We start from the raw sequence: 26,628 nt of genomic DNA on the forward strand, positions 1-26,628 counted from the left end.
TGTGACGTCCGTCATTAGTTCTCTCTGATTGTAAATTGTATCTGATAATATTAAAATAATTTCACTTCGTTTTTTATTGTTTGCATTTGCATAATAATGCTCGAGTTGTTGTGATTGTAAGACGAGAGTTTCGATTTACTTCCATGATCAATAATTTGAAATGTTGGAATGGCCGATTTAAAAGCTAGAATATTATCAAACGTAATTTCATCACTTTCGACACGTTGTCGTACAGTGTACAATATCCATTGATTGTTGTCATCCGGGTGTTTTTCATTATCAAGGTCATTTGTTAAGGGGTTCACAACAGAAAACCCAGGATTTCGAAATCACGATGTGAATTTCTTACTCCGCGATTTTTATTTGTTTATCCAAGTTAAAACGTAAGTTCAATCCGAGATATATTCGGTGTGTCTTTTCGTTTAATTGACACGTTTATAATGTTTTAATAAATAATACAGCTCACTACTGTACGATTGTAGGTTCACAGTTTGACATCTGAATAATTGATTATCACGAAAAGCCATATTGTATAAACAAATATGTTTTGATTGCATATCGATCATTGAAATTAATTAAACAAACCGGTTTTGACAGGTAATAATTAATGTAATTAAGAGTATTGGGACTCCATAATTAGACCGGAATTCGGAATACACAGGGTCCGGTTTACAAAGGGTATTTTAACAAAGACTTTGAATGGAAAAATATGGGACTTTCATTTTCGGCCGGATTGGACAGGAAACCGGTTTATTCAGGGTCCGGTTTAATCAGGTTTGACTGTAATCTATTATGTTAAAAAAAACAATCTTATTGTGAAAAACATTTGTCGGAACTTATGTATGTTGCTTTACATCTGCGTAGAAAAACAAGGAGTAATGTAGATTCAATAATATTAGTTGGATTCCAATTTTCGTGAGCACAGGGGAACCACGAGTTAAAACACCTTACAAATTTTAGGCAGAATTTGCTAAAATCACGAAATTTATTTTCCACGAATATGCAAGTTTTCCACAAACCACGAAAATCGATAAAAAACAAAATACACGAATCCATTGTAATTTCAACGAACTAACACACATCTTCAAAATAACTTATGTATTTTACATGATCATATTAAACTGCATTTATATTCAATTTTCTCTATATCTCTGCCTTACTCATTTTTGAGAGTTTTCGTTGTCAATATAACATGTATAAGTAACGAGTATATTAAATCATTATATATAAACTAACATCAATTTAGATAAAGCGTCAACATACATAGTTTGAAACATCTAGTCATCTTTACTTAAGCTTCAACTATTCTTCTTTACTTTTATAAACGACGCATCATTGTTTATTTTTAAACTTCAACCTGTCTTCATGTAGGGTAGTTTACTTCCATGCCTTGGCTACTATATTCAGACTGGACAGTTTAATTTCTTTGCGAAACTTTGTTTGTTTGTCTTTTTACTCACAAAATTAAAAAAAAAGACAAAGAATGTTTCAATATCCTCCAGTTTATATAGTTTGATAATCATCATTATGCCATCTAACATGTCTAATGTGACAGTTTCTACATCTGAAAATGTAAATAAACCTATAAAGAAAACTTTGACACTGGTATATTATGTTTATAACGATAGCCTCTACGATACTCTTTAGCTATCTTAAATATTCATACTTTAATTTCTGTAATTTCGTGAGAATTTAAAAAACATCTTAGAACATACGGTTCTATATTGTGTTATGCATGCCAATCGATTTATACTTTATTTGCTGAATCTATCAGTTCATAATGTCAATCTTGGGTACAAGTATCCCAAACAAATGACAACATAATGTTAATGAAGTAAAACTATTATTCTTTTTGAAAAAGTAAACGGTTGCAAAATGTTTGAATGTACGCATAGTGTTGCTATTAGGCGCTTCATTTATAATGCGCTGCAATCGAAGCTTTAAGAACTCAATTCAATTCGCATAAACATTCAAGTCTTAAATAAAACAAAAAAACAAGAAAAATAAAGGATAGTCAATTACACTATACATACGGATATCAGTGACACTGGCTTCTGAAGGTTATTATGAATTTGGTGTAATGCATTTTGTTTTCACATTGCTAGACATCAATAACAATTTTGACTTTGTATTACTAATTACGATGAATGAAAGATGGGAATGTGTCAAAGAGACAACAACCCGACCGTAGAACAGACAACAGCTGAAGGCCACTAATCCATGATAATGCATTTATAACTTTTACAGTTCAATTTATGCTTTGAAAGATGTATTTTCTATAGAAAAAATGTATACAACAAAAAAAAAACAGTATAACGTTGCAGTTGGGTATTTTTTGTTTTTATTTTAACAAAGTTATCGTAAAATTAGCTCCTACAATTAAGTTAAACCTTGTTTCCTAAAATTTAACAAACGCCATTATTTCTGATTTTCTGTACTTACATTTGATTGTCGAATAGATGGTATGGGCTTGTTTTCTAACATAATGATGTAACCTGTCTCACACTCCCTCTATAGTTAGTTGTCGGTGAACCGCTAAAAAGGAGACGGCAGGTACATTTACATTAGTCTACATCTAAGAAGTGAAGACAAATTGTCATTATAATCTATTCTTATATTTTGTAAAAAACAAAGCGGCAAAGGTACCAACGTTATATTCAAAACCCACGAAGAAAATTATTGTGAATTATCAGTAGACGACCATTTCATACAATCCGAGTTAGAATACTAAAGACTGAACATGGCTTTCCCTACTTAAAACAATGGAAGATATCAGTTAACGTATCATGTTGCTTATGGTAGATACAAATACGATGATATGGAGAATGAGAAAGTCTCTTTATGAATGATACTTTTATTGGCATCTGTTATATATGGATAATGAATATATGCTATCGGTAAATAATTTGGTGAGCCCGAAGAACAAACCTGATATTTTACCATAAAAAGTTGGTACTAAAACAAAATATCGTTCATTGCTTTTACTGATTATCAAAAAAGACAAAATGAAAATTACTTAATAAAAAAAAACATAGCCTACGTTCATTTTTGCAACCAACGTTTAAACGTACATCCAGGTCTACATCATGTCGTACAAAACGCAGTCACAGTATATCAACTATGTCGCTCCGTCAGCCGAATAATGGACAATTTATTATGCTTTTATCATTTCTGCTGAACATAACGTTGAACGTATTTAATATACCTGCAAGAGAATTATCTTAACTTTTTCATTGATTTTTTCAAGCAAAGTATGATATTATCCAAATAATTATGCATTGATGTTAAAATCCCAATTTAATGCAATAATTATTATTGTTTCGTGGTATATTGTCGTAGTTATCAAATCGTTTACTTACTTTTATTTGCTCATAATATAATGGAAACTCAGTTTGAAAATCATAATCATCTTTCTTCCTACCAGTTTTGACATCATATCAAGGGAAGGCACTGTGTGAAAATAAAAGGTTTTAAATTATTCAAATTTGAACAACAATTTTGTAGTTTATCAGAATCTCCATTTCATAAAACCAAAATTGGAATTGTCGACGTCATCATTATTTTAACAAAAATAACAATGAATGTAACTCTTCTTTACTCATTTTACTGTCGCTTATCTGTTATCGTTTATTCATCCCAAACCATGAATATTGAATGTGAAGGCTAATTATATTCTGCTGTTGTCTATCAGGCTTATACATTAGTGTCCGTTGTTTATGCGTAGTTTTGGAATTTTGGATCCTCAATGCTCTTCAACTTTGTACGTGTTTGGCTTTATAAATATTTTGATATGAGCGTCACTGATGAGTCTTATGTAGACGAAACGCGCGTCTGGCGTACAAAATTATAATCCTGGTACCTTTGATAACTATTTGTCGTGGCTTTTATTCTAGGTATATTGGTATAGTGTACTTTCAAACGAATTATACTGGTAGTGTTACTCATACCAATATAATTACAATATTGTGTGTACAACTAGATTCCAGGGGAGTGAATGCATCTAGTGCGTTTGATGTGTTATGGGTTTTTCTAAGTGTTGAAAAACGTTAAAAAGGACAGTCATGCCTATGCTACAATATGTAATAAATCCAAATGACAGACTAAATAAATCGATTGTAATTGAAACAAACTACTCTTAAAAAAGTACTTACCCCGAGTATATTCAATCCCAAAGTCCCAAAGTACTATGTTGGAAGCAAAGTCATGATCATAAAAAAAACAAGTGACATAATTCTACTGTATTACCCTGACCTAATCGTCACGGCAATGCAGAAACATAAATAGGAAATAAAGTTTGTTTAAATGTGAATTATGGAGTACTTATAAATTGAAGGATATCAGACGCAATTGTTGAATAATGGTATGAACTAATTAACTGTATATATAGCAATAAATATTAAAAATCCTCAAAGAACTTGCATTTGGCCCTTGGTGGGGAGTTGTCTCATATCTAATTATACCACGTCTCCTTATTTTAAATTGTAGGTCTTCGAAACGCGTTCTTTGAAAATTAATTGAACGAACTAATATCGATCTTTTTTTTTTAAATAATACTTTCTGTCATGTTATCAGTTAATGTTGCATTTCTGAAATGATCTACGGTGTAGGTAGGGCTTTTTTGTCATAATTATTATTTCTTGAGGACTTTTTATGATAACTAAAACATATGTGATGTCTCTAACAAATCTTTCTTTCTTCAACTATATATTTGCGTGAACATATCTCTTATCATTTGTGGAATTATCTTCGTGTGTCAACTTCTACATGCGTCATTATGTATTCATATTTAACATTTGTTATTTCATACGATTTTCGTTTCTGAATGGTCAATTATACTTACTGTGTGGATAAAAGTACATGTATTAAATAATAATTGTTTGCAATTACAGGTAGAATGCAGTTGAAATAGTTAAGAATTATTGATTGACGCGCATCTTGTTCACATCAAAATCGATGCATCTTTTTTTTCTTTAGTCGTTCCTGTGATAAAATTGATCCATTCATGCATCGTTTAGATATGTTAATCATATATATTTTTAACGTTTTATTTGTTTTGCAGTGACTCACGAAAAAGATAACTTTGACAAAAAAATACTCCTACAAAATGTAAAACAATAAATCAATGACGTTTAAGTATATATGGAAAACACATATAGTGATACGAAGTTTATCTTGAAGCGTAATTATTATTGTTTTCTAGAACAAAAGTAGTGAGACAAATGATTACATAATCATGAAAATAGTGTAATGACAAGAAATAAAAGAAATACATGTTTCCTACCAATGCTCTTCAACTTTGTACTTGTTTGGCTTTATAAATATTGTGATATGAGCATCACTGATGAGTCTAATGTAGACGAAACGCGGGTCTGGCGTACTAAATTATAAGCCTGGTACCTTTGATAACTAATTACCAAGCGTTTTATAAATTAAAAATACAAACTTTTTAAACTACATTATATGTGGAGGTCAAAGTTTAAAATAACATTACTTCATATAAAATAACTTAAATCAAACATGTGCTAAATTATTGCAGATACATACATTAGTTATAATTAGTGATTAATGCGAGAAAAAAAATAGGAATCCCAACCGTTATATCAATAGATAAAAGGTCAAACAGATAGTAAATAAGCAAATGCGTTTCATAATATTGAGGAAAGCAGCAAGCAATTCGCAATGCACAATTTACACTCAAATTTAGCAAAGCTAAAGTAGCAAATACAACATGCATCAAAATGTATCAAAAAAATATGAATACTAAAATTTCATAATTTTATACCGTAACTATTTAACTTATAGTATTTCACTGTATAATGTGATATAAGAACAAAATGAAGCCTAACAACAATTTTTCGATTGGTAAATTTATTTTCACTTAGTTTTATCGTGCATTTTGTTTTGTTTTGTGGCTGTCATATTCGTTTGTTCCATAATATCTATAACGGATATTATGACTGGACGAGTGTTTTATTTCATACGATCGAATAGTTTTCGTCAGTAAGAATTGTTTGTCTAAGATAATGTAACAAACTCCTTTTGTTTACTTTAAATTAATTCAAAAACATTAAAAAATAGTTCATAAGTTCTCCCTTGTTCTCTGTATGTGGCTCGTTGTGTTCGAGGATTTTTTTAATGTTGTTTATACTTTTGTTTTTTGTTGTTTTTCATGTATTTCTTTTGAAATCGTCTATGGCATCTACTTTCCTTTTTGATATGTTAGTTTTACTTTGTCAAATATAGTATAATTAATAAGAGATCACTCTAAGGCATGCATTCGTCAACTTCAGGAAATGCTCATTTTTGTCAGTACTATGTCAAGGTTATGTACATACCTGTTGAATTCAATACATATATGCTACCAATGGTGTCGGTGTCTGTATATAAAACAGACGGTGTTGATTCTTGTGATGTATGCCTCATGACTAACTGATTGTTACTATCAGCATAGTAAATATAACTACCGAATACACCTAAAGCGTAGTAGATTGTTCTATAATTTGTTGACATGATTGTTTTAACATCAGAACCATCCACATTAACCGATTTTATATCACCATCGTTATTCATCCAATACAGTCTTTGCTCAATCAGGTCTGTAATACATTAAAACAGCTGCTAAAGACATTAAGAAAGGATATGTTCAAACGTTCAGTAATGTATAGTATAATTCAAACTTATTACATTCTGTCAGATTTGGATTTGTTTATTTATTCATTTATTCATTTATTTATTGAATTTTTTTTTATTTATTTATTTATTTATCTGGTACATGTGCATTTTTTATTTGAGGCGAACTTAAGACAGACACCAGACTAACATTATTTGTTTATACCAACATGACGTGTACAAGTGTTTGTTTTAAATTGATTAAAGATAGCAGCTATTATCATTAAGAGTATCGTAGGGTTTATATTATCGTTGAGCGAATGAAGTTCTTGTTTGCGCTATGTTAAACTGATACATTATTTTTTATAAAAAAATAGGCTTAAATAAGAACAAATGTTAAAGAAAAAACAAGTACCAAGCAAATATTAAAATAAATAAAGTTTAATGAAATCTGATATTACATACAATAAGGTCACGGTGTACAAGTTATACAAATGCGACGACTAGCTAACAACGAAAATCTCAATGTAAGAGTTACAAATTATTCTTTCAATAATAAATATGAACAATGGGATAAGTAAACAACTACAAATGTATACATCCAATGAAATCTCATTGGCTATTCTTTAATTTGATATAAACTCATGGAAGCAGAAAAATCGTCATGCGGGTTATACAATAACTAGATACAAATGTACAACATCTTTAAAACATACTTATAGAAGTTTTGAAATAATTCCATCGAGATTACTGCGAGTCAAACATTGAGGGGATATACCTTTGTAGAAAATGCTTAACCTGATTTTTTTACAATTTTGTTTACATTCTATTCTTATTTTTACAGCACTAGCCTATGATGATACTAACTTTATTCCTTTCCAAAAGTAACTCCGAGGACAACTCATAACGGAAAGTCCATAATCAAATGGCAAAATCAAATGATAAAACACATCAAACAACTGTCATATTCCTGACTTGGTACAGGCATTTTCAAACGTAAAAAATGATGTTTGATTAAAAACATTACAAAACATTGAACGAGGGAAGCCATTTTTTGGAGAGTAAGTAGGTATTTACAATTACTAGTATTGATATGCAATCAATTATGCCATCAGATGCACCACGTCATCCATTATGTGTTTTTGTGCATTAGTTTGTTTAAACCATAAACAAACATCTAATGAAATTGTTACCTTCAATTTTAACCCTTCCCTAAAAATATGCAATGTCTTTAATTTGACAAACATAACTGTAGAATTTTTGAGTTCACAAAAGAGGATGTCTTTGAAAACGCAATTTAAAAAAAAATAAATCGAGTTGCTTAACATTTTGTAAGATCGTATATGTTTATAAAAAAGTGCTCTTTCAATGTTCACGTCTACAAAATTCATATATACTAAAAGCATATCAACATATGGAACATGCAGAGCATAAAAAGTAAAATCACAAAAATACTGAACTTAGAGAAAAATCAATTCGGAAAGTCCATAATCACATGGCAAAATAAAAAAATAAAACGTATCAAAAACGAATGGACAAGAACTGTCATATTCCTGACTTGGTACAGGCATTTTCAAATGTAGAAAATGGTGGATTAAACCTGGTTCTATAGAGCATACGATCAAGGAATATATTAACAAAAGTAATGTTATTATGTTAAAATTGTGACGAAAATGTTAAGCAATCATATTATATCTTACAAAACTTTTTCTGCAATGGCCTACTAGTATATTACTTTAACCACACACCGACAAAAATTTGGATAGATTTTTGCAAAGTATTTACAATTTAAGTCCGTAATATAATAACATGGCTTACTAACAACTTAAACAGTATAAATATTAAAGTCTCCTATTGAACAATCGACGCTAGCAATTATTGTGTTATCGTCACGGTGACCCCTATCATTAGTTCACCCTTAACATTGGAATTTGTCCGTTTGAAATTTGGAACTTATCAAGGAACATATGTATCAGGCAAAAAATACTTAATATATATAGATTAAGACTGTTCTTTTACATCAAAAAACCCTTTACTTATAGCGGTACTAATACATCATTGTCTTTCAAAAATGTTACTTTGAGCATTCCTGGTGGAGGTAAATCAACAAATGCTCAAAAGTTATACATTTGTTATATATTGTGTGTAATTGGTCTTCATATTTTTATTATTTTTTGTAGAATTTACCTACATTTGACATTCCTTTTATGGTAATGGATAGTACATGTATTATTTCAGCTTTTTAGTAACTATTTGCATTGTGTAATTCACAAACACCTACTGTTCATCATATTTTTATATTATTATGCGTTTCCACATGTATGCATTTATAAATGGCAGACTACCCTTAGTCTAAATCACTAATTTGTTAAAGATGGTTTGATTTTAAAAAAAAAAACACAAATGAAAAAAAAGATTGTATATATTATTCAGACCTCAGACGTTGGTATATACTGTGACACTTCCACCGTAGAGTGTATAAGCCCTAACAAGAAATTGTCACGGTAAATTCCCAGTCTCAGTTACACATATATATTACGAATTCTCCCTTTTTAATGTGTTTTTCCCCAGTGGATACATGTGTTAACAATTCACAATGCAGCATGTAAAATCACTACATGTTAATGATTTCTTAATATTTTAATTAACTTATTATTACAAAGCAACTTTTTTTTATCTTGACAATAGTGTCTGTTTTCTATTACTTTTTTCATATTAATGTTTCGTGTTCAGTGTGTGATAGACTTGGTTTTTACAGGACACATATATTTAATAACACAACCTTATATTAAGCATATACGTGATGGTTTTTGTAATTTGTTGTGAAAATAATTTCATCGTAAATGTAATAATTCATAATAAGACATCACAAAATTATATTTTAGTATTTAAATTGCGTTTTTTAGTTAAACGGATTTAAATCATTATTTTTCTTCTAATAACCTCTGTCATTCCTTCGTGTTCTGTGTACATTTTGACTACGACACATAGTAACAGGTGTTGTGAAAATGTTTCTAAGGTTCAAACTATGGAAACAAACTTCGTATATATCCCGGTAGCTCCCGGCAAATATACTGACATCTCTGTGTTGTTATCCAATTATAATACTCGACACACATGTAATCTGGTGTAAATGAATACAAATAGAAGTAAGGACGAGTAGAGAAAGAATGACACCTTTAAACCTGAATCGTTACATAAATAGGACACATGTGAAAAATGAAACATACCTATATCCATACAGTAAGTGGCAGATGTGAAATTTGCAATCATACTCATGTCAGTTAAATCGAATCTAGACTTGAATATTCCTTTATTGCGGTAACCAATATACAACCATCTGACATATAACATAGATACCAAATAAATAAAACAAATAAAACAAAGCATCATCTAGCTGTAATGTCTATTGTTTGTAATTGCTGCAAATTGAAAAAAAAACATATAGTTTCCGTTGATGGATAGATGCAGGTTTTCCAAGGGCGAGTTGGTTAATCGTAATTATTTTATGGATAAAAAGTTGTGACGAAATCACTTTAAAAATATGATATTATTGGTCAATTGATAATGTGTAGGTCATTTCGAATTTGGAATTTACGTGTTTTGCGTATTGATGTGTGTTTATTTGTTCTATATCGGCTAGAGTACAAAAGCATGTATCCTATCAAATCTTGAAATTATCAACTTTAATCTGAGAATTATCAACTTTAATCTGAGAATTATCAACTTTATTCTGAGAATAGTCAACTTTAATCTGATAATTGTCAACTTTAATCTGAGAACTGTCAACTTTATTCTGACGATTGGCAATTGTAATCTTCGAATTATCAACTGTAATCTTTGAAATGATTTTTATTTTACTTTTTTTTTAATATATACTAAATCTACTTATAATTTGCATTTGCATTTCTGATAAAATATAAAAGTAAAATAGGCATCTATCTAAAGTCTTGTATAACCTCAAATAGTCGTATACTCATGAGGGATGCAACATCCTATAAATGGGTATTCAGGATGAGAAGTTCCTCTAGTTTGGAGAGAAAGCTTTATAAACATGCAACAACTTTAAACATTTGATGATTTTTTTTTTATTTCAGCATTCTTTTTTTCTTGTTATTTTGGCAAATGCCTTGTGAAGACTAAACATATGCGGCAATGTATCAGGAATTTATGGATCAGGGATACTGGAACTTGTCACCACGAAAATTCCTGTCTTGTTAATATTCATAAGTGTATTGTCATCGCCAATAAACACACATGGAAGAGATGATATTAGAGAAAATCGGAAAACAATTTACCAAAATATTTTGTTGGTATTCGGAAATTGAAAAGAGAGGAGAAAGATTTGGTTAGTAGGGAACACATGCTGCTTAAAGTTTTACACTTGCTTAAATTCAATGAAAGTGTAAATGCTCTAACCTTGAAAGTAAAAGAAACATTCCAATGGGTAGATAACAATGTTGATTTAAAGTTTCTTTTAAAAGTCGACGAGGACAGAACAGATGCCTTAATGAGAAAATTAAAACTAAAAACAGACAGACTGTTTTATTAAGGATTTTCCGATGGGTGAGCTCTAATCAAACAGAAAGGAAAGTGGAAAGAGAAGGACTGGATTCTTTGTGGCAGATACTTGCATATGCTCTGGGTGATGAATATGTTTTATCAAGTGATCTTGTACATTATGTGTCTTCAAATTCTAAACTTTTAAAAGCTTTTAAGAATGAGGACATATCCCTAGGTGCTTGGCTTTGACCATTAGATAAATCGAGTACATGATCCAAGGTTTGATACAGAATATAGATCTAGAGGTTGTAAAAACTGATATTTAGTTACACATAAAATATCATCAGTGATAATGCGATAATATAATAATAAATCGCAGAAATAAGAACATCTGTGTAGTATTTTTTTCCAAGTTAGAAAATCATACTTATACAATTGTACAGGCATTTTCAAATGTAGAAAATGGTGGATTGAACCTGGTTGTATAGCGCTAAACCTCTCACATGTGTGACAGTCGCATCAACTTCAAGTATATTTACAACGATGCGTGAACAAAACAGACATAACAGGTAAATAGTCAAAATATGGATACAGCCGTTATCACTGTGTCACAATCACAAAACAAACACATATTTAACAATAAAGCACAAGTCTAGATAAGACCATGGATGAAGTAGATATTCTTAAAGGTTAAAGTAGTCTAGATAAGACCATGGACGAATTAGATATTTTAAAGGTTAAAGTAGTCTAGATACGATCATGGATGAAGTAGATATTGTTGAAGATACAGTGGTATAGATAAGACCATGGATAAAGAAAATATAGTTTCAGGTTAAATTAGTCTAGATAAGACCATGTATAAAATAGATATTGTTGAAGGTTATAGTCATCTGAATAAGACCATGTATGAAGTAGATAGTGTTGAATGTTACAGTAGTCTAGATAAGATCATGGATGAAGTAGATATTGTTGAAGATACAGTGGTCTAGATAAGACCATGGATAAGTAAGATAAAGTTTCAGGTTAAATTAGTCTAGATAAGACCATGGATAAAGTATATATTGTTGAAGGTTATAGTCATCTAGATAAGACAATGGATGAAGTAGATATTGGTGAATGTTAAAGAAGTATAGATAAGAGCATGGATGAAGTAGATATTGTTGATGGTTACAGTAGTCTAGATAAGAGCATGAACGAAGTTGATAGTGTTGAAGGTTAAATTAGTATAGATAAGACCATAGATGAAGTAAAAAATGTTGAAGATAAAACAATGAAATAGTCTAGATAAGACCATGGATGAAGTAGATATTGTTGAAGGTTATAGTAGTCTACATTCAGATAAGACCATGGATGAAGTAGATAGTGTTACAGGTTAAAGAAGTCTAGGTAAGACCATGGATGAAGTAGATATTGTTGATGGTTTAGGTAGTCTAGAAAAGACCATCGATTAAATAGATATTGTTCCAGGTAAGGTGAGGTTAGTGATGACTAACATATGTAAGATAAGTAAGATATGACCATGGATAAAATAGATCTTTAGATCTTGTTGAAGGTTACAGTAGTCTAGATATGACCATGTATGAAGTATATATTGTTGAAGGTGAAAGTAGTCTACATTTTGATAAGACCATGTATGAAGTACATAGTGTTGAAGGTTAAAGTAGTCTAGATAAGACCATGAATGAAATAGATAAAAAAGATATTGTTTCTTTGAATATTTGTTTTTTGATATAAAGAAAAAGGTGTTCTTTAACAGTTTATTGATAATTCGTATAAGTTACTTTACAGATTATTAATTATACTTTCATTAGTAGTAGTATCGGAAAAAAGGGGCAAACGATACCAGAGAGACAGTCAAACTGGGGATTCTCGAAACGACAAAGTTCCCAAATGCAATGGTTTGTATCTTGCTATGCTTTCATCGAAAAGTTATGTCGGTGGTTTTTCAAGCTGAATAACTTGTTAAACAATGTTATAGAAAACATTTGAGATTTGAATTCAATACGAACAACATGTATCGGTGAAAACCACGTTAATGTGGCATTCTTCTCAAATTTTGAGTGACATTTCCGGTGATTATAAATAAAAAAAAGGTTTTAAATGGCATTGGCTAGTTGTGTTAATTCAAAAAGAATAATATGTATCATAATTCTTTATTTATATCGTTCATTGAAGAAAAAAATATCAATGGTTCATTCAAACAACGGACAAATCAAAGAAAACAAGCAAGCACCAAGTACAAAAGTAAATTACAGACAACGGACCATGAAACACAAATAAAAGCTATAAACTTAGCGAATGCGTCACATGAAAAATGGGGTAAACTCGAGTGATATAGATTAGTAAGCAATTATTTCTCAATTAGTTATTAACATCATGTATGCAAATGACAAGTCACATTCAGTGACTTTTGACATAAAGCTTCTAATATATATTTACATAAGACAACGTTACAAATATAATAATATATTATACCTGTTTGTAACATCTAGTTGTATCATAAAGACGTAAAATAAACTGTTGGAAACAAAATCTACATTTGTTCCGTCTAATTTGCATCTTGAAATAATAGAACGATTATTATTATTAACCCAGTTGGGTTGATTTCAGGTGATCAAGAGGGTAAAGCAAGTATGTCAATAAGTTGCTAACATCATGCATGCAAATAATAAGACAAATTCAGTTACTTATGATATTAAACCTCTTACAGATATTTACATAAGACAATGTTACAAATATATTAATATATCATACCTGTTTATAACATCTAGTCGTATCATAAAAGTGCTACTTGAAAGACTGTTGGACACAACAACTACATTTGTTCCATCTAATTTGCATCTTGAAACAGTGTTACCATAATGATTAACCCAGTAGACATGATCATTGGCGGAATCAACAGCTACATCTGATGGGTTGGACGATGTGCTCACAACATGTTGCAATATTATGTTCTGTGAGGGATATGGGAATCTAGAATAAAAATTAAAAGTCACGAAATTTATTGACGATGGGTTTTTACGTGTAGTAGTTCATAACATCATACCCTCCGGGATTTGAATACTTATAGCAAAAATTAAGAGTTACTAGTAACTTGTGAACAGGTCTGGTTCATTCGGAGTTGTCAAAATCAAAGTTAATTCATATGTACTTTTGACAGGACTGGTTTCGAAGTTAACTTATGTCAGTTTTATCAGTAGGAGACCTGTTTCCAAGTTAACTTTTCGGCAGACAGTCCTAGGACCGAATCCGCTTTTCAATTAAACTAGATTGTGGTCATTTGACTGGTCAGAGCAGTCCTTTATCCTGTCAAAGGTTAACTTTGACCAGTCCAAATGACTGGTTGTTAAGTTAACTTGCTGTACAGGTTCGGACAGCATCCATCTGTATGTATTTTTGAAGAAAACTAGATTAGAAAATAATCCACACTAGCATAAATATTTTATTTTATTTTATTCATTTCATCTTTGGACACACACATGATGAACAATCTGAAATCTGAAATATATATCTAATATTACAAACGACAAAGTAACAATACACAGTTTGATTGCTCATTTATGATTTTTACTAACCATAACAGATAGAACAGTCATATACAATGTTTGTTATATTGTTTTATGTCATCCTTTGCTTAGTGGTGCACTAGAATTATATGATTCAATATTACTTTCTATATAGCTGTTTTTCATTTCATCACATGAAACACATGGCGTCCTTGCGAAGTTATGTATTGGTCGCTGGAAGGCCATGACGGACGTTACGTTAGTACGACATTGTTGCAACGTTGTGAGAATGTAATTTTACGTCACAACCAGATACGACGTAGAAGAGAAGTCAGGACAACGTTGATATTGTTTTTAATAACGTCCAATTTACGTTGTTGCAATGTCATTTTGAGACGAATGTGTCACGTATCTGTAACGTTATAGCAATTTCGTCATATGTTTGGTCGATAAAATATTAAGTTGATTTTTACGCTGTTATTAAAGAGGAAGTATGTTTTTGTCATCAATAATACATTGCAATAATAAAAAAATCAGAAATAAAGAACTGAAATTTTACTGTATCCGATCAAATAAATCACGTAATTAAACATGTTAAAACGTTGTTGCGATGTATTTATCGACATTCCTAAAATTTGCAATGGCAAAAGTTCTTCTTTTACTTTTTTTCTCTTTTGTTGTACTCAAATTAACGTAATGTTTATGATTACATTTTGTTTTAAGGACGCCATTGATGTAGTTATATACAGAGTATTACTATTGATTAAAGAGAAAGGGGAAAGAGTCAATCTGTTTTAATTATGTAATATTGTAAACAGAACGTTTTGCATTATTTCCCTTTAAATATACGGTTTTAAGCATATTTAAATATTGGCTTTATTAGTCTTTATAAAAATATTATTATTTACATCTTAATAGTTGTTGTAATGTAATTGCATTTAAAGAACAGATAATATCTTATGTTCCGATTAGTTTAATGTTACATTTACAGTTTTAACTTTAGTTTTGGACCGTACACATTATAAACCAGCAAACATTATATAATACACTATTTGTAAACTAAGGTTACATTATTGTGTAGTGTAACATAATGAGAAATAAAGGTTCACATGACAGCAATTCACTGATTGTAATTTTCTTTGAATTAGAAGTATAGTTCACAGTAATCATGGTTATAAAGAGCATTGAATTTTACTAATACCATGTGTGATAAAGTATAATTTAAGATACTTGTTTTTTATGAAATAGAACTGTTATTTAAAATTGTGATATAATTGTTATTTCAGAGTTTATTTTTATGCCGGTTATTAAATCATCCGAACCCTTAAAACAGAGTTTGTTATTTCTTGATCCAAGATACGGCCCTGTTACGTGATATTAACGGTGTTATAATGTCAGGAATTACGTTGTAGAAACGTTATTTTACGTCACCACAACGTTGATGTATGCCGTTGTGACAACGTAAAGTAACCATACCCTTTTACGTAAACACAACGTAATAACCTGAAGTTAATGCGACGAAACAATTACATTGTCACGACGTAATTATGACGTAATATTGTTTGCTGGGACTGATTGTCATAAAGTATAATATGTAATCATTATCATATCAACTTTCCCTGTGATACACAGCTTAAGCTTGTTTAGTCTCCTGCTTCTTTGGCACGGATTGACCTGTAAACAGGGATCATTTGTCTGCGGCCTAGATAAATGAGGAGGTGGGAACAGGAGACTTGTAGAATAAACGAGTATAATACGTATTTTTTTTAAGGATGGTCTTAAAATATAATTATCGAAAAGAGAAAAAAAAAATTTTAAATGTGCACATTGAAAATTCTTTAAGAGGCATACTTATCTATATAGACCATTGTGTATGATTGATGACATAACAATAAAGACAACAAATTATTTGTCATTATTGGATTCACAATGCCGTCCTATTTCGCCCAAGTACACATCATCAGATGCGATATGTCACCAAAATCTTTGTTGTCATGAGTCAAAAAATGTACCTTATCATTCTAAATCACCTAGACACTGTTCCAGTGTTAGAAGCATGACTATATTTTGTTGATTGTTATTTGTTTTTTCGTAGCTGCTCTTTCTGAGCATGGTATTAACTATTTTTTCTTAAAGCTATGGTGTTTTGTATGTGATTGTTGTTGTTCTTTGTTAAATTATTATAGTATAATTATCAGTGATCTTATTTACCAATCAAAATTTGTTTAAATAAGTTTTTGTTCTTTTGATTTCAAATTTTCAAAATACAAAATAAAATTACAAAATTCTTAACTCTGAGGAAAATTCAAAACGAACAGTCCCTTATCATAATAATCAATAATTAAAGACAAAATTTTCAATTGTTTTCACGAAAATTTAAAAAGCATGGTTATTTTTTAAGTTATCATTTTATTTATTGAAAATAAAAACTATGAAGTTACTGCACTTATCCATGTTATCATCATGTCTGAATTTAATCAAACATTGAATCGCATAAGTGTTACCATATTCTAATTTACAACTATTCGTGAGATGGATTAAACATATGGTGGAAACATCTTTCACATACGTATATGATACTCAATTTGAAAAACACCTATAACAAACGAAGTTTATTTGCAGATATACAAATACTGTATTTAATAATTTCTTTTTTAAAAGTGAATTGCAATATTTTCGCTTCGTATATAACATTCAAGTCAATTTACCTTTATAAAGCTTGCACTATTTTAATCGACTTGATAATTGACATCTACGCATAAAGGTACTGTTAATCAAAACTACTTGAAAACATGTTTTTATCATATCTTGTACAATCTGATTAAGTTACATGTCATTTGTCTAAGCTTTGCTAAGAAGATCTGACAACTCTTCTTTTTTGTGTGTGTTAATTTTAAAGACCCGTCGGGATCCTTTGGTTTTGTCATAATGGTACTAAGACAAATTGAATGCTGACATGTCATTGGTTTATGTTATATGTATGCACTATGATATAGACCTTCAAATCGGATATTGAATAACTTCCCACTAATGCATGGTTAAAAAAAATCAAAATAGAACCATAGGACGTTTTTGCGTTGTTTTTACTTTTTGCTCATTGAACTGTATTTACTACTCCTTTAGAAACCCACAATACTTTGCTATGTATTGAATCAATGTACAAAAGTAAACTTACCGCATAATTTCATTTAAATTATATCTTGGAAAATAAACGTATTTGTTTTGGTAATCGTAGTCCAACGAAAACACTGCATTTTCTCCATGGTTGACAAGTACAGTCATTATTCGTGTCTTAACATCAATTTCATTTATTGAAGTGTAATTTGCAAACAGAACTTTTCCAGGTACAGCTAAAACAAATATTTAAAGAAATATCCAAACTTATATTACAACAAAATTAAGATAACGTTATTTACAAAATATCTGGTTTGCCTGTCATATTTGACTTTGACTCCATGCAATTTGTTAATTAGTTCAAATGCATGCAAATGTTATCTCGAGGAAGATAGTGTGTGCAAAGACATTAGCAGAATTAATTTTCTAAATTTAAAGAATAAAGTTTGAAATTATCATGGCTTGTTTTTATTAAATATTATAGAATAACACAATCTTTAGTATCTTTAATATACAATAAATAACTTACATGCCGCATCTGTCATATGATAAGGTATACAACATATGCTGAACCACAGTCTAACGTCCATGGTTCACTATATGCCGCAACTGACTGAAGAAGATGAGTTTGTTTTCAAAGAAAACTTAACAACTTACAGATAACAATCATTTAAAAATTACTACAGTTTACTTTTTTTCGTTGGTTTATAGCATGATTTTAAATGTTTTATGGTACAATAAATATGTGTAGCGATTTATTGTTTATAGACGACGATGGCTTGTTATGATTTACGATAATTTTAAGTATGTTCAACAAGAAAAAGGAAGGAGGACTACTTTACATGCTATTCGATGTTAGAATAGCAAAGAGTCATGCAATCTCAATATACCCCATAATGCATTATAAAATTAAGCTGGAGTGAAATAAATAAATTGATCAACCATTGTAAACAAAATAAAAACGCTGAATCATAAAATTTTATTGTTCGTTAAACTTCATCTATTTTACTTCATTACGATGATTATCATCAGTGACATTGTTTTACTATTCAAAATAAATATGAAAAGATGTGGTATGAATGTTAATGAGACACTCTCTATCCAAAGTCAATACAATTTTTAAAAGTAAACCATTATAGGTAAAATAATGGTCTTCAACATGAAGTACTTCCTAACAACTAATAATATAACCAAAATGATTTGGCAAGCTATACAATGTCCGACAAAAAACAAGAGTAAATAATTCAAACAGTATATATTTTTCCAGAAGTGATGAATTACAATGAAAAGATTGTACACTGCATTTAAATTTTTACTTAAACAAGTGCATCAGTTGTATACGTATCAATTTCAAAAATTCTGTCTATGCTAGGTTACTATATGACACATTGTTAAGAGGAATATATTTAATCTTTGATTTTTGAGGTGGTTTAGGAGGAAATCAAATTTGAAACGTATTTTCGAGTGTGACAATTAATAACACAAATGTTTCCTTGCTGGTATTTTCAAATATACGTTTTTTGATTGTTTGATATTTTTTAGTATTTATAAGGAAACACTTTATGCTACTTTGGGTTTTTTCGATTAAGAGTAATATCAGTAAATGACATATTTATTAGTCTATTTAGATTTCGTGTTATTTGTTCTATTTTACAAGTCAATTGAACGTTTTAACGACAATAAATAAAATGTCATGATAAATTATGATTATAGTCTAAGTTGTATAAAGTTTGCACTTCACATTTGTTTGATTTTCAACCGATGATGCATTATTAAAATTATGTTTCGTAAAATCCACTGTGCAAATAACACAAGGACATAATATTAAATACTTGGAAATGACACGAACAAATATTTCCGTTTAACTGCACCCCAGCACACATTTTTTTTTATAATTTTAAACTGTTATACTCATTTTTTTCCTTTTATTATTTGTAAACAGAACATTATGTTGAAAGAGCTTTAATATCGTCTTAGTCACAAAAATGTTTATCGGTATAGAAATAATTGATTCAAGCGTGACATTTTATTCGTTTCTTTTGCTGTTTGTTATTAAAAGAACCTCATAAATACCCTTTATTTCATGGTGAAGGAACTGTAACTATTTTTGTAGCATTTTCTAATTCTAAACGTACAAAAAAGTAGAAATACAAAAACCCCAAACTCAGAGGAAAATTCAAAATTGAACGTCGTATAATCAAATGAAAAAATCAAAAGTTTAAACACATCAATGGATAAAAAATGATAGCTTCCTGACTTGGTAACTTCCTTCGTATGTCGAAAATGGTGGAATAAACTTGGTTAAACAAATTGTTCGTAAAAAGGATTTCAATCCTTCGTATAATAACGAGGGTTATTCGTATTTTCTTTTTGTCGTTTATCTTTAGATATGACGTGGCGTTATTTCTAGATATAGTTTTGATTTCTCGCATAGCATTCACATATATTTTTTTCCAAGATACCTCAGTTTGTAGAAAAGTAATTCTTCCAAAAAAGGACTGGGCAAAAGTATTCGAAATGATTGTAAAAAAACATAAGTTTACCAATATGTAGGTTTTTAATATCATTCAGTTATGATAATTTGCTATTTAATTGTTGAAAAAGCAAAATACGTTTTACTTCATTTGAATATCAAAATGAAAATATTGTAGTTATGTATCAGTTCCGACTGATTATAATCCCGTATCTTGAGAGTAACACGGAGTTTTACGAATATAGACAACAAACAACTGTTGTGTTTTTGTTTTTGTTTGAATGATATTAAGAAGGAGTTTTATTTAATATAAATGTATATGAAGATACTTTACAAGAGAAACTAATTTGTACTTACGGTTTATTGATATATTGTGCAGTCAAAATCACATCTTATGATATGTTTTTTTTAGTACGCATTTGCTGCAACTTCAATACACAGTAGATTTTAATTGAATAACCAATATCAACATTTATGAAATTATGAGGATTGAGGCGATTACATCGCGGTTTTGGCCGAAAAAAATATAGTTTTGTTAACTATATCAGTTGTTCGCACCATATTTTGACATAAATAATGTCATGAATTATAAAGTCACGAACATGGCAGTTGTCTTTAACTAATTTCGTGATTTGATGGCTTTATATTTGTCCATTTTTCATGTATTTGGAAATTAGTATGGAGTTCATTATCACTGAACTAGTATATCTTTGTTTAGGGCCAGTTGAAGGACGCCTCCGGGTGCGGGAATTTCTCGCTACATTGAAGACCTGTTGGTGACCTTGTGCTGTTGTTTTTTTTTTCTATGGTCGGGTTGTTGTCTCTTTGGCACATTCCCCATTTCCAATCTCAATTTTATTTTATAAACTTCCTTTTTTTTAATTTGCACGTAAGTGCGGATTTTGTTTACTTGTATTTTTTAAGTGATTAAAACGAAGAAAACTGCATTATGTTGAAATATCGTGTACATCCAAGAAACAACAAAATAATACAAGAAAAGATCTACAATATTATTATTATGTTTTAATAAAAGGCATTTTATAGTGCATTGCATAACACTACAATTACTCTAAGCGCTTTACATGTTGACACACATATACACAAGTTTCCACATGCAAACAACAACAATGTTAAAAATAGACAAAAAAATATTTTAAAACCATACAGCATCAAATCAACTATTGCAAGATTAATACTCTAAAAATATAGGCAACAGTAGTATACCGCTGTGCGAAATTCATTAATCGATTGAGAAACAAGAATGTATCACAAGTACACAGATGTCCCATTCGCACTATCATTTTCTATGCTCAGTTGACAGTGAAAATAGGGTAAAATTTCTAATTCGGAAATAAAATTAGAGAGATCATATCATAGAAAACATATTTCATAAGTTTCAAGTTTATTGGACTTCAACGTCATCAAAAACTACCTCGACCAAGATTTTTACCTGAATTGGGTCAGACAGACGAACGGACGAACGAACAAATAGATGAACGAACGAACGGACGAAAAGACGTACGGACGGACGAACGGAGTCACAGAGAAATTATCACGCCTAAAAATGAGCATACACAAAAATCCGGGTTACAAACTAAACTTGCGGGAAACAAATCAATATAAGAGGAGAACTACGTCACACCTGAAACACTATTCTTAAATGTCACACAAACACAGAAATGAACTACAATATAACACTGGTCATTTTCCTGATTAGGTACAGGACATTCTAAGAAAAAAATAATGGGTTGAACTTGGTTTTTCGGCTAGCCAAATATCTCGCTTTTATTGCGATGTTAAATATATTATTAAATTGACAACATTACATGACAGGACAACAGTACAAATAAATGCAAGAACATTCGGGACAAAGAAATACAGAAAAAAACCCAGAAAAAAACATTACAGTACGATATTTCGACATGCTAATAGTTATCAGAGGAACCAGGCTCATAAATTAATACACCATACGTGCGTTTCGTCTACATAAGAATCACCAGTGAAGCTCAGATCAATAGAGAAAAAAAAAAGCCAAACAAGTACAAATTTTTGGTGACCCAAATTTCTAGTGGCACCTTAGGTTATCTGTGCCTGGGATGAGTTAATCCTTAGTGTTTAGAATAGTTCTAACTTTTGCAAACCATAAAATTATAAAAAATGACCATATACATGTAACTGATGTTCATGTCAACACGGAAGTAGTGACTTATTACATAATAAAAAAAAAACACGTAAAACAAAAAACGATGGCACATAAAACAGTGTAAAAAACCTTGCATTGTCACCTACAGAGTATGGCTTCGCTTCAAATTGACGTCACATTTAAAAGTGTCGTCACGTTAATTTTCGAAAAATATTGATTTAGTTCAAAATCAGGTTTGTAATTATGGCATTTAATATATAATACAACAATTGCAATTTAAATACCATAGAAATGTGTTAGCAACAAGATAATTAGTAGTATTATCTAGTCATGAACACTGATGTAGGTATTAATTTTATAGATAAAACAGATAATACGTGCGGCAGTATTATTTGGGCTTGTTTGTCTTTCCAACTTGTTAGAACTAAATCGCATTGTTTTGTCGTAATGTTTACTTCTCCAAAATTTGTGAAATCAATTGGTAAATCTTGCAAAGCGGCATTGGCATTGTAATATAGTTCGCGTTCTTTAAAGTTTTCGATGTTAATCACCGACTGGAGGAATTTGTCTTTGAAGTATACGTTAAGTTGCCCGAAACTATAATCTCCTCGAATCTCTGCAAATCGAACAGGATATCAAACAAACCAGGATTACAATAAACAATCATTTATACATCATACAAGAGGACTTTATAAAAAAGTTAAATGCAACCGAAGTAATTGAAAGTAAAAGAATTAGGGAACTACTGTATTTATTGGAGGAAAATGAACGAAAAATAAATGAATAACGAACAACCATTGAAAAATATCAAGCAATTCGCTACAGATCTTCAGACATTTATCTTCATGAAGGAGGTAGAATAAAAAGTCTCAAGCAAAGACAAATTCCTCCAGTCGGTGATTAACAGCGAAAACTTTAAAGAACGCGAACTATATTACAATGCCAATTCCGCTTTGCAAGATTTACCAATTGATATCACAAATTTTGGAGAAGTAAAAATTACGAAAAAACAATGCGATTTAGTTCTAACAAGTTTGAAACACAAACAAGCCCAAATAATACTGCCGCACGTCTTATCCGAGTCATTCTCAATACCCAGTTTGGAGCTGTTTCAAAATATTAGTACCATAGGATCTTACATAAGAGGCTGTTGTTTGTTACCAGATGGCAAAATGACATTTGCGTCTGATTTAGGTATTTTAAAGCTGTAAGAGTATTCAACTTCAACGGCACCAAGGACTTCGAAGTGAACATGCCAACATTTGCATTCGACATAGCGTATATCAGTCACGACAACACACTTGCTGTAACATCGGGAGATTCAGGTACGAAATGTATAGCAATCATCGACATACAATACAAACAAATCCAGAAAATAATACCAGTTGATTCGTATTATTACGGCATAGCAGTGACAGACAACAAATTAATTTGTTCTACAGCAGGAAAAGGAATTCAACTGATAAATCCGCACAAAAACTCAATATTTGATATTGTCTGCGAAGAAATACCGGCGTGCTGCTACGTGGCAACATTTGGTGACAAAATATACCATACAAATAACCAATTAAACACTGTTACATGTTTTGACCTACAAGGAGTAGTGAAATGGACATTTAAGAATAATAGCGTCCTAAGGTTTACATGTGGTATATCAGTAGACAAAGATAGTAAAGTGTACGTAGTCGGGAACTCATCAAACAATGTAATAGTTATATCATCTGATGGACATAAATACAAAAAGATATTACAAACTAGGGGTGATCTTTCCAGTCCTTTTTCACTTGATTATAACAGAAGTATTAATCAGCTACTAGTTTCGGATTTTGATACGAAGGCAATGATTTTTACCTTGATTTGAATATTGACCATTTAACATTACTTTACATTAAAAAAAAAAAGACCGCCAAATAATTTTATTTACCCCACTGATGTTGTTATAGAAAAATGGTATCTTTATTGTTATATTTTTTGAAATATTTTTGTATTTTTTCGCGTGATTAATGATGTTCTCATACCAAGAAACATAGATTGGTTAACCTAAACAGTTTCAATTTAAAACTTGAAAAAACAATAATGATAATATATAGTAATTATATTATGTATATCATGCAATTTTGTTTGAAACAAATAAAAGCTGTTAACCACCATTACCCCTTTCTATGATTTGAAAAAATAATGTCTACTGTAAGAGGATTCGATAATAATTCTCATATGTATATACTTGCATATATAATATACTTGTATGCAATTATTTTACTGTTAAAGGGTTTCTTTAATAAAGTGTATACGACCGGAGTCCTTATCTTGTTAATATATCAAGAAATCTAGGTATCAGAAGACTGGATTAATATACTACGGAATGTTACTGTTTGTAATACTATTGTATTCAATTTAATAACTACAAAATGATGTGTGAGTTTTACATCAATGTGATAGAAACCGAAACTACAAGCAAGATAAAGGTCAACATACAAAATTCAACATACATGTAACTCATATTGTTTATGTTATTTGTATGCGCTTGGAGAATAATAATACTAATGTCGATTCAGATATATGATATATTTGGTAAACGTTCCAGATTAATGGAGATAAATGTAATTATCATATATTTAGTACAAGTATAGCAATTTTGTATATCTAATAAAGGTTCTTTTTTTCCAGTCTGTATCACCTACCCTGTAACGCATACGCCGTATCGCATAGCTAATCCAGTATCGCATACCCCGTATCGCATGACAAAACCCGTATCGCATACCTAGCGTGACGTCATAATTTGAATGACGTCAACGTATGACCTATGACGTCCAGTTTCTGTATTTCCTGGCAAAGGGAAAAAATGTGTTCTCACTGAAAATAAATGTCCAATCATTTCAACTAAAAACGATATTTTTCAAAATAATATTACCCAGAAACTTTACCAATGATTTTCTTAAAATAGACACTTTAAGATGTAAAAGTATCTGAAGATTTATCGTGTATTTGGTCATAATATTACGTGAAGTTTGTTTTCATTACCTGATGGGCTAAACTCAAATGATTGATTGATTGATTGTTGGTTGCCTAACGTCCAATGGTAAATATTTCATGCATGTTCAGGACGAGGACAAATTAACAATAAATATAATAGGTAGGTCTTGTCATAATAGAGGCCATTCGGGATCATGGTCGAGAAAATTTGTACTGCCACTGAAAAATAAGGGTATATTGGAAAGGGAAAGACATTTTGTCTTGCAGCATGCTACCTACGGATCCCCCAAAGAGTTGTTGCATGGGGTTTTAACGTACAAAAACGTGGTACTCTCTTTAGACGAGGCATCGAATTTAACGTCCCCATTCTGACCGGACTTGACTGCGAACTTCATACACCCTGCACAGCCAAACGGACGCCCCACTTTAGCAAGCGTTTTACTGCCAATCGGGAGAAGACCAAGTTACCATATTTCGTGTCCCTAAGTCACCCTTGGGGGTTAACACAAATGCAAATGTTTACGACTTCAATTTAGTTAGAAAAGATAGCCACACTTTTTCAAGAAATATTTTTCTTGGTGTTATCTCGTCAGAAAAATAAAATTATTATGAATAATAACATCGTCAAATAAACAATAACATTTATTGATTGAAGGTGAAATGAGAGGACAGTATCGTTAGTGGATACATTTTACATGGTCTTAAATGTATATTAAGAAATTCAATGTAATAAGGTTATAGGGGACATTACAATGTGGATATTATGCAGATATGGAAGTCTATACAGGGAAAATACAGGAAAATCAAAATATTTTTTTCTTGCTTATAATTTTGGAACATTTGAAAAACATAAAGATTCCACGAATCTGATTCTATTGAAATATATGATAAACAGAATAATACATGCTGTATCACCACTCGGCCAATATTAGCCCACGGATTTTGCCATGTATTATTCTATATATATTATCGGTAAACACGATGAATAGAGTAACTGTTACCTGGAATGTGTTTAATTTTCATTGAATTGTGTATATTGTATGAAAAGAAACATACGAAAAAAGAATATATCGAGATTGCAAGCTTAGTAATGTTTAACGACGAATTAGTTGTTGTTCTATGCATTGACCTAGTTCAGCATTATAACGTTTAATTTTAGCTTAATCTACAATTGCTGTATACACATATCACATCTCACGATTGACAAAAAAATGTAATATCTGTATCTATATTCTTTAATTCAATCAGCATGTGTTAGTATCCCCTTAATCTGAACCAAAAAAAACACAATTTTTCAAAATATTTCC

At 30.5% G+C, this 26,628-nt stretch overlaps 1 protein-coding gene across 2 annotated transcripts; it reads right to left on the reverse strand.

Annotated features, from left to right (window-relative positions):
• Nucleotides 1–1,043: 1,043 nt before the first annotated feature.
• Nucleotides 1,044–18,385, reverse strand: LOC139482058 (pro-epidermal growth factor-like). 2 transcript variants are annotated; one of them, XR_011654759.1, is made up of 8 exons: nucleotides 18,262–18,385; nucleotides 17,794–17,968; nucleotides 13,867–14,085; nucleotides 9,840–9,949; nucleotides 4,152–6,596; nucleotides 3,360–3,450; nucleotides 2,443–2,535; nucleotides 1,044–1,564 (listed from the first exon to the last, which is right to left on the reverse strand). XR_011654759.1 is itself a non-coding variant. In XM_071265704.1 (5 exons), exons 1-5 carry the CDS (start codon nucleotides 18,320–18,322, stop codon nucleotides 6,313–6,315), a joined length of 849 nt encoding a protein of 282 aa, XP_071121805.1. In that variant the 5' UTR covers nucleotides 18,323–18,385; the 3' UTR covers nucleotides 3,627–6,312. The 2 variants fall into 2 exon arrangements, 1 of the variants encoding a protein (XP_071121805.1); XM_071265704.1 differs by lacking the exons at nucleotides 1,044–1,564; nucleotides 2,443–2,535; nucleotides 3,360–3,450 and having other exon boundaries at nucleotides 3,627–6,596.
• Between the last annotated feature and the right edge of the window lie 8,243 nt (nucleotides 18,386–26,628).

Source organism: Mytilus edulis, chromosome 7 (genome assembly GCF_963676685.1).
Source record: "Mytilus edulis chromosome 7, xbMytEdul2.2, whole genome shotgun sequence".
NCBI lineage: Eukaryota > Metazoa > Mollusca > Bivalvia > Mytilida > Mytilidae > Mytilus > Mytilus edulis.

Excerpts from the sequence above, each read along its gene's own strand:
- LOC139482058 (XM_071265704.1), bottom strand. The coding sequence starts at position 18,322 with ATGGACGTTAGACTGTGGTTCAGCATATGTTGTATACCTTATCATATG. Across the intron at positions 17,969-18,261 it reads TCATATGACAGATGCGGCAT|CTGTACCTGGAAAAGTTCTG; the intron begins GTAAGTTATTTA and ends TATTTGTTTTAG. Across the intron at positions 6,597-9,839 it reads CACTTACTGTATGGATATAG|ACCTGATTGAGCAAAGACTG; the intron begins GTATGTTTCATT and ends AATGTATTACAG.